Genomic DNA, 10,909 nt, shown 5'->3' with positions numbered 1-10,909 from the left:
GTAATTTTAATTGAGTAATTTCAATAAGGCCTTTTCACCGAGCTCGTCCCCGCACCATTTTGGCCACCACAGCTTCTGTTTCCCAACATGAGAGCAGCAGCAGAGGTCTGCTCTGCCTGCCAGCAGCCCCCTGAGAGCCCTCAGGATCCAGCCGTCCGTCGGCAGGAGAACTCGTGCGCTCTCCCCCTCTGGCCTTCCCGGCCTCCCTCCTGGGCTTCAGCGTTTCCAACCTCCTGCTCCTTCAGCTGCTGAGGGAGGAAGACCAAAAGAAGGCAGAGCTGCACGTCTTTGCACAAGCACAGCTGTAAAATAATACAAGCCCGTGCTTTTACTGGAGAAATGTGAGTCTAATTAATAAAGCTGCACTGGCTACCACACAGGAATGCTTGCTGAGCACCTGCAGGTATAAACAGGAATATAAACTTTCACAAATACGGCTCAAATCAGAAACAAATGGATTATTGTCTTTTACAGAGAACTCTCCCAACCTGGAATACTTTCGGTGCTGTTGGAGGGCAGCAGGCTGTAACTCTATCGGCCCCTTCCCCGACCAGAGACACCCTCCCTGTGTTATGAGGCAGGTGCCACTGAATCATGAAAACTCGCTTTATTTCAGCCTCCCCACTCAGCCCACGGTCTGGAGGTTTGCAAAACATTTCCCCTGCAGGAGTTCTAATAACGCCTTTCTCAGCCACCGTAATTAGCTGTTTACCCCCCAAACATTACTTTTTTGGCACGACTCTCACAATGACCTCACTCACTTTCCATGCAAGAAAATTTCATGTTTGGGAAATTGGATTATTGGAGGATTTACTTTTCTTTAACAGCGAAAGCGGCTCTCAGCCTGCTGAACAGCTGCTCGGGCATGGCGAGGGGCGGCGGGAGGAAGGCTGCGTTCACAGGCGGACTCCTCCTCCAGCTCCGCGGCTTCTCCAGCTCTTTGGCGGCCACCGGCAGGACCGGCCGGGCTGGCTCAGAGCAGCAGCTGGCGAGTCTTCTCGTATGTCCCCAGGAAGATGAAGCCTCCCAGGCTGATGGCTGCCATCCGCGGGACAACACCTGCGAACAAGCTGAAGGCAAAGGAAAGGCGGTTTCAGAGGATGAGCGGGTGCTGCACGGGTGGCTGCAGGGGCTTTGGAAAACGAAGCCAAGAAAATTTCTCTCTTGCTGGTTTCTTGAATCCCACCCCGCTGCTCACTGAAGGAACCTGTCTGGGCTTCCCTAAGAGAGTTCTCCCCAAGCCATCTCCACAGGTGCAGGAGGCTACGGGCCACGCTGTGGAAAGAGGAGCTCGGACACCTCCCCACGAAGGGCTGCAGGCAGACGGGAAGCGTCCCATCCTCCACTGCCCCCATCCAGCCCCGGCAGAGGGACCCCCTCTCTGCCAGGAGCTCCCCCACCCCAGAGACAGCCCTGCTCACCACAGCGGCTCATTCCCAATAATATCGAACAGTAGTAGCAGGGAGGGAGCAGGAACGGCTGCGCATTCAGCCACCACGATTTTTAGGTGCCTGATCCTAATAGTTCTGGGAAGTTAACAGGAAACCCGTGCAAAGCCAACTGCTCGACACATCCAAGCTCATAGCTGGTTTGACAACTTCAGGATAGGCCAATGTATCCTCCCAGAGGATTACAGGCTTCCTTCGTTGCGAGCAAGGATTAAACATTAGGCTCGAATCTGTTTGGCATACCCGCACTGATCTATCGCCCGCACGGTGGGAGCCCCTCGCAGCACGCTCTGGCTCAGCTCTGTGGGGATGCTGTCCTCGGCTTTTTCCGAACGCTGCACGGTCCCCGCCAGGAGCGTGTCCACAGTGGGACAAGGTGTAATTCCCGGTGAGACCGGGCTGCGCGGGAGATGCACGCACCACCCGGGGCTGCTCAGGAGCTCTCTGCTCCCTGCCTGCACCCGGCTACTCACGCTGCGCCGGGAAACCTCTGGCTGCAGTAACTCTGGTTTTTGTTGTAATGAGCTTTGCTAAGGAGCCTGGAGCGCACAGGCAGATGGAAACATTTTATGGCTTTACTAGACAGCAATTGGGTCTATTACCATAATGACAGCTTTAAAACAGAGTAATTTGTACAAGGCATGTATGGACAGAGCGCTGATAGGGTAAATCCTACGGTGCAGCATCGCTCTCGAAACGCGCACCATCCTTCTCCTGCCGAATTAGGCAGCCCTCATTACAGCAGCAGTGGCAGACGTTCAGTTACAGAACAGCCCACTCGAGACACAGCTATTACACAAACAGGGGCAGATAACTGAGTTACCCAGAAGCTGCATCCCTGGCAACCTCCATTACTAACCATCACTTCCAAGAATCCTGGCCTGCTCCCCCCCACCCAGTTTCCCTTTCCCACCTGCCACCCATGGCCTCTGCGATCCACGCTTCCCCCACGCACTCACTTCTGCAGGAGAGCAGAGCTGAACAGCTCTGGGGCTGCCCCGAATCTGGAGACCTGAGCTCTGCTGGTCCCCACGGGACCACACCTGCCCTCATCAGCAGATGAGATGAATTGGGGGTTTCTCTGCTGGCCCCATCAGAAACCGCTCTGGTGGGCGCAGGTCTGCCGTCTATTTGTATTTGCTACCTGTTTGTACAGATTTCACCTGGCACCCTGCCACTCCCCTCTCCCTGCCTGGGTTTTCCTTTTTGCTTAAGCATCTCTCCCAGTTACTGCTCGGATGCAGCACCACAGGCTGGAGGGCTTCACTCCCACCTCCTCATCACCAACAGCTGCAATAAAAGCACCGCATAATAGGACGAGGGGGAACGGCTTCAAACTGGAAGAAGGTAGATTTAGATTAGATATTAGGAAGAAACTTTTCACTCTGAGGGTGGTGAGCTCCTGGCACAGGTTGCCCAGAGAAGCTGTGGCTGCCCCATCCCTGGAGGTGTTCAAGGCCAGGTTGGACGGGGCTGGGAGCAACCTGGGCTGGTGGGAGGTGGCCCTGCCCAGGGTAGGGGGGTGGAACGAGATGATCTTCAAGGTCCCTTCCAACCTAAACCATTCTATGATTCTATGTCAGTGACCAGCAAAGACCAAACGCAGTCTTTCATGTATAGACACATCGCACTCTCCCGAGCCGTGCGAGGAATGGCTCGGGAGGAGTCACAAATCTGGGAATCACATTTAAATCCCAGGGCAAGGCCTGGCTGTAGGCGTTAAACCCACACCGTGTGCCCTCCCCAACCACATTCACGTTCTCCGGGGTGCAACTTTTCATTTCAGGGTTCCCAGCTCAGCAATACACCTATTCCCACAGTCCCAGCAGCAAAGGTGATGGGTTTTGGGTGACAACTCGGCAACTCAAAGCAAATTCTTTCTCAATAGATACTAACCAGGACCCCTGAAGTTACCCTTTGGAAAAGGCACTCTGCCTGAACATGGCAAAGAGGGGCCAGTGCTGGAAAAGGCGCTGTGTGCTCAGCCACAAAATCTCCATATTACGCTCCAGACCAAAGTGGTGGCCACGGTGAGAAAAAACCCCGCTTTTATCTGACTACAGCTTTGCACTGAGCTCACTCCTGCGTGCAGCTTGTGTTTCGCAAAGCAGCAAGCCCTGGGCGCAGGGGCTGCTTTCACCACTTGCATCAGCGAGCTCAGGCTGCGGAGAGCAGTGGTTAGTGCCCAGCATGCCACGTCCACCCCAACCTGGAAGCTCATCCATGGAATGGGATGCCTGGTGCAAACCCCCAGCTCTGTCCCCATCTACACACAAGCTGGGATAAACCATCTCACCAGATTTAAGGTTAAATAATCCTTGTCTTTCTCACCAATGAGTTGTGAAGCTCCATCCACAGCTTTCAAACGCCACCACCTCCTTGCGTGAAAAGCAGTGGGACAGGACGTAAACCTGCTTTCATGGGAATGGCTCATCTACCCCGCTGGCAAGAGCAACGAGGTGCACAGATCTGCTCATCCCATCCCTATCCTACCTCCTGCCAGAGGCCTGGCTCTCCCCGGACAGAAAGGGATATGAAATTTCTTGGCACGAAGCAGGGGGATTTACTAGGTGCGGACCAGGAAGCTGAGCCCTGCACTCTGGTTTTAATAAGGTGGCAATAAGCAATGCGTCTTTCTGCCCTCAGAATTCCTCCTCTTCAAGTACGAGATTTATTAGAGGAGCCATAAATCATTTCATGTTGCAACTGGCCAAAAAAGCCCGACATTTTTATTGGTTTTGATTAATAGATTTATAATTGGCAGCAGGCATGGCAGCCTCTGCGTTTATTTTTCCCAAGACTTTCTTCCTTTTCCTTGCAGCTGACGCAGCTTGGCCTCCTTTACACGTTACTTCTTCTCCAGATCGCTTATTGTTTTGATTTCAATTGAATTGTGTTCCCTTTGGTCCTACTCCACGGGTACTATCTTTAGGCAGAGTTTAATTTTGGGTTGTTTAGAAAAGGGCACTGCTGAAACACCCCAAAAAGAACACAAACATACATTTTTATTTTCCGCTGTTGGCTGGGGAAAGGGGGGAGGTTTCCCCAGCCAAATCCATGCCTCTTCACACCCTGCGGAGCTCAACTTCCACCAGCAGCAGACATGGCCTCACTTCTCCCAGTCCCTTTCCAAACATGCCCTAGAGTCCACCAAGCCCTGTAGGACCCAAAACTCATCCACCGCCAGGTCACCTCATCATCTCAAAGAGCGAACCTGAGACAACCGATCTCTGAGCGCTGCCGGGGGGCACAGCTGGACGTCTTCCTGGAATCGGTGTTCAGGAACTTCCTGCAATTTGTTTTGAATTATTTCCCACATGTGTAGAAAGAGGATTGAACTTTTATTAGTCGTGTGAGCAGAGATCAGATGTTAAGAGAAAACTATCATCTCCCGCAAAGCTGCGATGTGCATGCTGCTTTGAGCAACAGTTTACAAATGTTAAACCAGCACCCTGAAAGTATCGGCCACATCAAGCGGATTAAAAAACTATGAGAAATCGCAGTGAAAAGCCCCAAGCAAAGCTTCCAAAAAACCTCCGTTTCTCTTACACACCAAGGGCAGGTGGGACACAAGCCCTACTGAAGGAAGCACAGGCTGAACCTCACGGACTGGAGGAGTTGTTTAAGACATATATTCACCATGAGTGGCCAATAACTGGTATGGCTCACACAACAAGGGCAAGGTGGCAGAAATGAAGCAGGTGTCTAAAAATCAGTAATAATTTGTAAGCCCATAACACCTCAAAATGTTCTACGTACTCTAGTAGAGTACTTTTTGTTCACAACGTTGCTCCAACGTCAGAAGAGCAATTCTCCGTCTCAGGAATGGGTAAAGTGAGGCAGTCAAGGGACTGGATCAACATCACCCCAGACTTCCCTGATCAGTCAGCAGAAAGCCCACAACGTGTCTACACCCCGGTCACAGGAGGAGAGCAGCCAGAGAGCTGCTCTGCGGCTGCTCAGAATTACTCTTTGCACTTAAGCCTGTCTCAGAAAACTTACATTTTTGCAACAAGTGCCTCATTGGAGAAATCCAAGTGGGCATGTACTCAAGCCCAGACCTGGCGCGAGGCTCAAAGGACACGTCAGGGAGCACATGGCTCCCTTCCTTCTGCTTCAGCTTGTCCCTGCTGCCAACACCACAGTGGCATCGCATGCTCCCATCACACTTCACAGCAAGAACAGTGAATATAAAGGAACACAGGAAACCCAGCTGGTGTTTTCAAATCTATAGGAAATCGCCAGAAGAAGGGAAGACTGTCCATAAGGGACACGTGGCTCCTATGTTGGCCTTCCCTGATGTCTCAGGAGGGGCGATTCACGCACCTCAGGATCAATCTGCGGCACCCGCTGCCACAATATGATGTGCATGCCCAAAATTTAAATGGATACAAAACACGAATGCACACGTCAGTGGAGAAAAGTCCATTAAGCACAAAGCCACCCTTGCCTCTGAAGCCTGGAGCTAAGCTTAGAGACTGCACCACGGAAAAATCCCCAATAATACTCCGTTTCTGTGCTCTTCCCTGGACGTTGCTCAGAACCAGCACTAAAGCGAGGACACTAGACCTCCCTGGAGGGACTTTCTTGTTCCTAGCTACCCGAGAACTGCTTCCTGGCCATGAGTACAGCAACTAAAACCCTTTTCTGCATGACAGGATTTAAATATAAGCAGAACCATCCCATCCTCCCCCACCTCCTCTCCCACACAGAGGCAACGAGATGTACTTCTGCAGCATGTCCTTACCCTGACAGGCCTTGTGTCCTCCAGATGCCACCGAGGGCAGCCAGAACATTCCCGCTAGCATTGCTGGAACCAGCCTGCACCACAGAAAGAGAAAGATTGGAAACTGTCAGCAAAGAGGTTTAGTTATTTACTGAGCTCCCTGTCCCTGGTTAGTGCTACTTTACAGCAATTACAGGCATCTTAACGAGCTCCTTACCCCAGGCACAGGCAAAAGCTCCTTGTTTCCCAGAATAAGGCAAAGGGCAGAAAGGGAAACCGAGGCACAGAAGAACAAAATGATCGCTCCAAGGTCACAGAGCTGGTTAGTTCAGAACTGGGTATCCAGTCCCTTCTGTGTTACACTCAGCTCTACATCCAGCAGCTGACACTGGAGTAACAATTTAATAAAAACATGCTCTTAAAGCACCAACAAGTGACTTTTTGCTACTCGCTGCAAGAGAATTACTTAAAAAAACACGAGTAGCGCATTGCGTGTGAAAATTGCCTTGAGAGCAAAACAGAGGACAAACAGCAGGACTACAGACAATTAAATTACATGTGTGATCTAGTTAGCGAGAGATGACTAATATGAAGATGCTGTCTGAACGGTCTCAGAACAGCCCAAAGCACCGTCATTCCCTTACCAACGCTGAGCTGGTTGCTCAGCGCAGCAGCAGCCAGAAATGAAAGCCAGCTCCTACAGTTTTATCAGCCACGCTATCCAAAGGCAAAGGAGCTGCAGCAGGTACAACACCCAGCAATGAGAGATACACAACACAGCAACACGGCGAGCGCAGGTGCGCGTGATTCGGCTGGGGAGGTGCATGTCATCACCAAGAAACATCCCCCTACTGAGGGACGTGAGCAATAGGGTAAAAAACATCCACAGAAGCTCCAGGGTGCCGCCTGACCTTTGCCAACACAACAGCTCTTTTCAGGGCAGGGAAAGGCTGAGGGCTTTTAGCTATGTGGCTGCTTAGGTCTGCTCTGGGGTCAGCAAGATGGTGACAGGAACACTAGACTTATTAGCAATTTAACTACTTACTGAACTTGCTGATCTTATAAGCAATCTCCCTTCTGCCCTGGTTGGCAGATGTAAGCCATCATGACCTCTGTGCCTTAAAGTTTTAGGACAGAAAATCCAGTGCCAAGCCCTCCTCAGAAAAGACACATACACACACGCTCAAGCCCAACCATTATAAAAAAAAAAAAACAGAGGAATAAATCCTTGATGGGAAGTTTAACTTTGGGCATCTGACTCTGTGAGGATTTTCTCCTAAAGACACTGCATGAGGCTCTGGAAGCCTAGCACAAGCGCAGGCCCTTCTCAGCTCCTCTGGGAAAGGACCAGAAGAGCAATACAAGGAAAGGAACACAACAATTTCATTAGTTCTGCATGCGGTCCCTGTTCACATCTAATCCTGCCTTCGAGGATAAGAGCAGAAATCATTATTAATAGGTGCTGGGTTTCATTCTGTAACGACCATACAGAAACTCTGGACCTACCCAAGCCATTCACCTGCGTGTCTGCTGGCCGCCTTCGCTCTTACCTTTGCCAACATAATTCTCGTCTTCGCTACATCGAGAGGTGTGGTAACTGCAGCTGCAAATCCACCTGAGCAAATTAAAATACCAAACACAAGTGAGACATTGTTGGTTGAATATGAATGCCACACTGCCTATAATTCCCATGGCTGTGGTCAACACTGCTCCATTATTAATGCCTACAGCATGTTTCCTCACGTCAGAGTCCAGGTACGTTTGCCGAAGGTCTATACACAGAATGTTTTATTCCTGTGTGTTGACTTAAGGAAAACAGCTCTATACCAGTTAACTGTAAATCCAAACATCCCCATTGAGATTAGTGTCCTTTTGTTTTGGACTCTGTACGTATCTGAACATACGAAGGTCATAAGGACCTTCCACTTTCAACACCTACAGCCAAGTTTGAAAGGAAGAACCTGCTCACTCGTTTGCAGAGATCAGAAAATAAGCTTGTCACACCGTGCTCTGCCTTGAGAATTAAAGTCTGACCATTTGAATGCTAAAGAGATAGAAAGAGAGGAAAGATGCTCTGCATCAGAAACGCACATGCTTCAGGGGCAAAGCTATCCTCAAGATAAAGACAGACTGGATCTCAACTTCAACTGTTAGACGTGGGACTCTGTTCCAAGGGAAAAAGACAAGCCAGTGTCTGGGATGAAGCTCATCTCCAGCGAATGAAATCCCCTCCATTTTGGAAAACAACAACGTGGCACTGCCCAAGGGTCTATGGAAATTGTCACAAGTCTGCTGCCACAAGTGCCATCTTCCACTCATGGGCATTTTCATTCTAATCACTCCCAAACTTCACCCTTGGAGCTCCTTACTTGCACTTGGAGCAGCCAGCTCAGCTGTGGCTTTCCTCCTGAAAGCCAGAAATCCTCAACTTATCCATCTGTATGTCTCACCCACAAATGTGTGTGTGTGTGTGTCTGTCTCCATATTTTAACCCGGTGGCTACAGCCGCGCCTCTTGTGCTATCTAGGGACCAGCTTTGCGGCTTTTTCTCCCAGGATCTTGTTCCCTTTGCCTTATTTCCCCATCCTAAAATTAACTCTAATCTCTCTCTCCCTCCTCTGTTCATAATATTCCAAGCAAGCAGTTCATGCTGAGGAAGAGCCAAAGTGAAAGAAACTTTTAAAATGCAGCAGTAAGTAAATAAGGAAAGGGGAAGAAAAGGGGGAAGAAAAGAGAGAGAGATTTGTTCTGAAATTTCTTTCTTCTTCCTCCTGTTTTTTTTCTCTGGAGTTTGTATAAATCCTGTATCTGCTACAGCAAGGAACAAAGTGACTCCAAAGACTGAAGCCTACACAGTACCCAGGGAATAAGCTAAAAATAATCTGTTTTCTGTTCCAAGTTGTATGGAATGTAGAAGAATTGATCTCTCTTTTCTTGGGATGGGAGAGGGGAAAATAGTTTCTTCTAAAATCTGTAAAGTAATGAAAAAAAAAAACAAATCTTCCCCACTGGCTCGTGTTTTTACCTGTATCTCTCTCTCTCAACCACCTCAGCTTTAACACATTAAATCTCTGCTCTATGTCAGAAAGGAGGTTGGGCCAGCTGGCACCCTACGGTGACTTCTCACAGTTAATTAAGGAATGTCCCATGACAGTTCAGGAGATGCAGTAAGGCACATGTGCAGTCCCCTGGATCTCAAACAAGAACAGCAGGCAAGCCGGGTTAGTGAACAGCCCAAAACGTCTGGTTTAGGAGCAGCTTCCGCTCACGTAAGGTCGGCCCTTCCAGTTCACGCTGCCGGAAGCTTCCTAGCAGTTATACCTCACTAAAAAGCAGAAAAATGGGTTGTATTCAAGAAGCTGAAGCAGAAACTATGAGCAAGTTAAACTAAATCCCAGCCCATTCTTGGACCTTCTTTAAGGTCAAAAATCTTTTTATTGTGAGCCAGTTTTTGAGTAAGTGACCCAAAGGCTTTGAGAGAATGGTCTGGATAGAAACATTGGTACTCATGTCAGCGATATATTTTTAGAAGAGTAAAAATAATCTCCATGGAAAATAGTGGCTTTACAAATCTGGATGTAGAAGCCCTTCCTTTGCCCACAGACCAAGATAAAATTAAACAGGGAACCACGTGGCTGTCAGGCCCGTATCAAGCAAAAAATCTCAATGCATCACTCGGCTCTAGAGTTGACGGTAACACTTTGTCAGACTAACTTATTTCCCTTATCAGATCCCGGTAAGTTTTTTATGCGTTTGTTCCTAACAGCTTCTTATTGGCAGAAGCTTCAATCTTGGCTGATAGACTGATTAGAACAAATACGATTTATCCCGATACGATGTTCCCAAATTCTTATCTGAAAGGTTTAATCAAGGATGATTGGTTTTCATTTTTTCCCCAGCTAACATCTGGATCTTTCAGACTTTTTTGTTTTTAACATTTCAATGTTTCTTTTTCCATCACTGGGAAGTGTTTGGTATAGATTTACCAATCAATTTAGAATGACAACAGTAACAATAAAATGCTTCATAAGCACAACAAGCAGCAGGATAGCGGCTAAATTAAATGCAAGTTTGTATATGCTTGACAAAAACACAAGATTAAAGCTAGCATTTGTTGGGAACTGCATTTTACTGAAGGCAGCGAGTCTGACAAAATGAATTTGCTCCAGCCTTAACCCTAAACGTCCACGGTAATTTTAGAGTGACCTCTTCAATGTTAGTACACAAGTATCCAGAACAGGCTACAGCACTAGTGAGGTACTGCTCAGTCCCATCTACTCTAGCTGGGTAATGGAACTTAAAACATGACTGTTTCCAATCATCAGATTAACACAACAGACACACACCAGTACAGCCAGAGTCTACTCATTTGAAACAGGAGGGCTGTGCACCGCACTGTCTAATACACAGCAAGGCCCAAGAGATGTTTAAATCACTCCTTTAGTCTATTTCTGCTGTCACTGAATTCTCCAGGAGCTGCCACATAAGGCTGCAGTCAGCTCAGCTCGTCAGCGACCAGGAAAAGCAGGTATCAAAGTATCAGGCGGGCAAGAACAACACGTCCAGCCTTACACTCCTAATCATTCTGGCTTCTCTGCAGAGCTGTCAAGGAGCAAAAGGCATCTTTGCAGGCAGTCTGCACCAAGACAGACTCACCAACTCACTCCTGGAGAAGGCTCCTTTCTCCCTTGCCCTAGAGGGATCTGGTGATGACTTGGGCTCAGCAAGTAGGCAT

The 10,909-nt window shown here is 48.8% G+C and overlaps 1 protein-coding gene across 1 annotated transcript in view; it reads right to left on the bottom strand.

The window, feature by feature from the left end:
- Positions 1-588: 588 nt before the first annotated feature.
- Positions 589-10,909, bottom strand: part of SLC25A26 (solute carrier family 25 member 26) — a 91,272-nt gene continuing 80,951 nt past the window's right edge. Inside the window, exons 9-11 of the mRNA XM_082487647.1 lie at positions 7,725-7,789; positions 6,196-6,269; positions 589-1,070 (exon numbers count right to left, since the gene is read on the bottom strand). Coding sequence (XP_082343773.1) covers positions 974-1,070; positions 6,196-6,269; positions 7,725-7,789 — 236 coding nt within the window. The 3' untranslated portion in view covers positions 589-973. The remainder of the gene's footprint in view (positions 1,071-6,195; positions 6,270-7,724; positions 7,790-10,909) is intronic.

The sequence above is a fragment of the Vanellus vanellus genome (genome assembly GCF_965231255.1).
Source record: "Vanellus vanellus genome assembly, chromosome: 9".
In the NCBI taxonomy this organism is placed as follows: domain Eukaryota; kingdom Metazoa; phylum Chordata; class Aves; order Charadriiformes; family Charadriidae; genus Vanellus; species Vanellus vanellus.
Note: the sequence above shows the minus strand (reverse complement) of the source record. Positions and strands in the feature narration are given on the sequence as shown.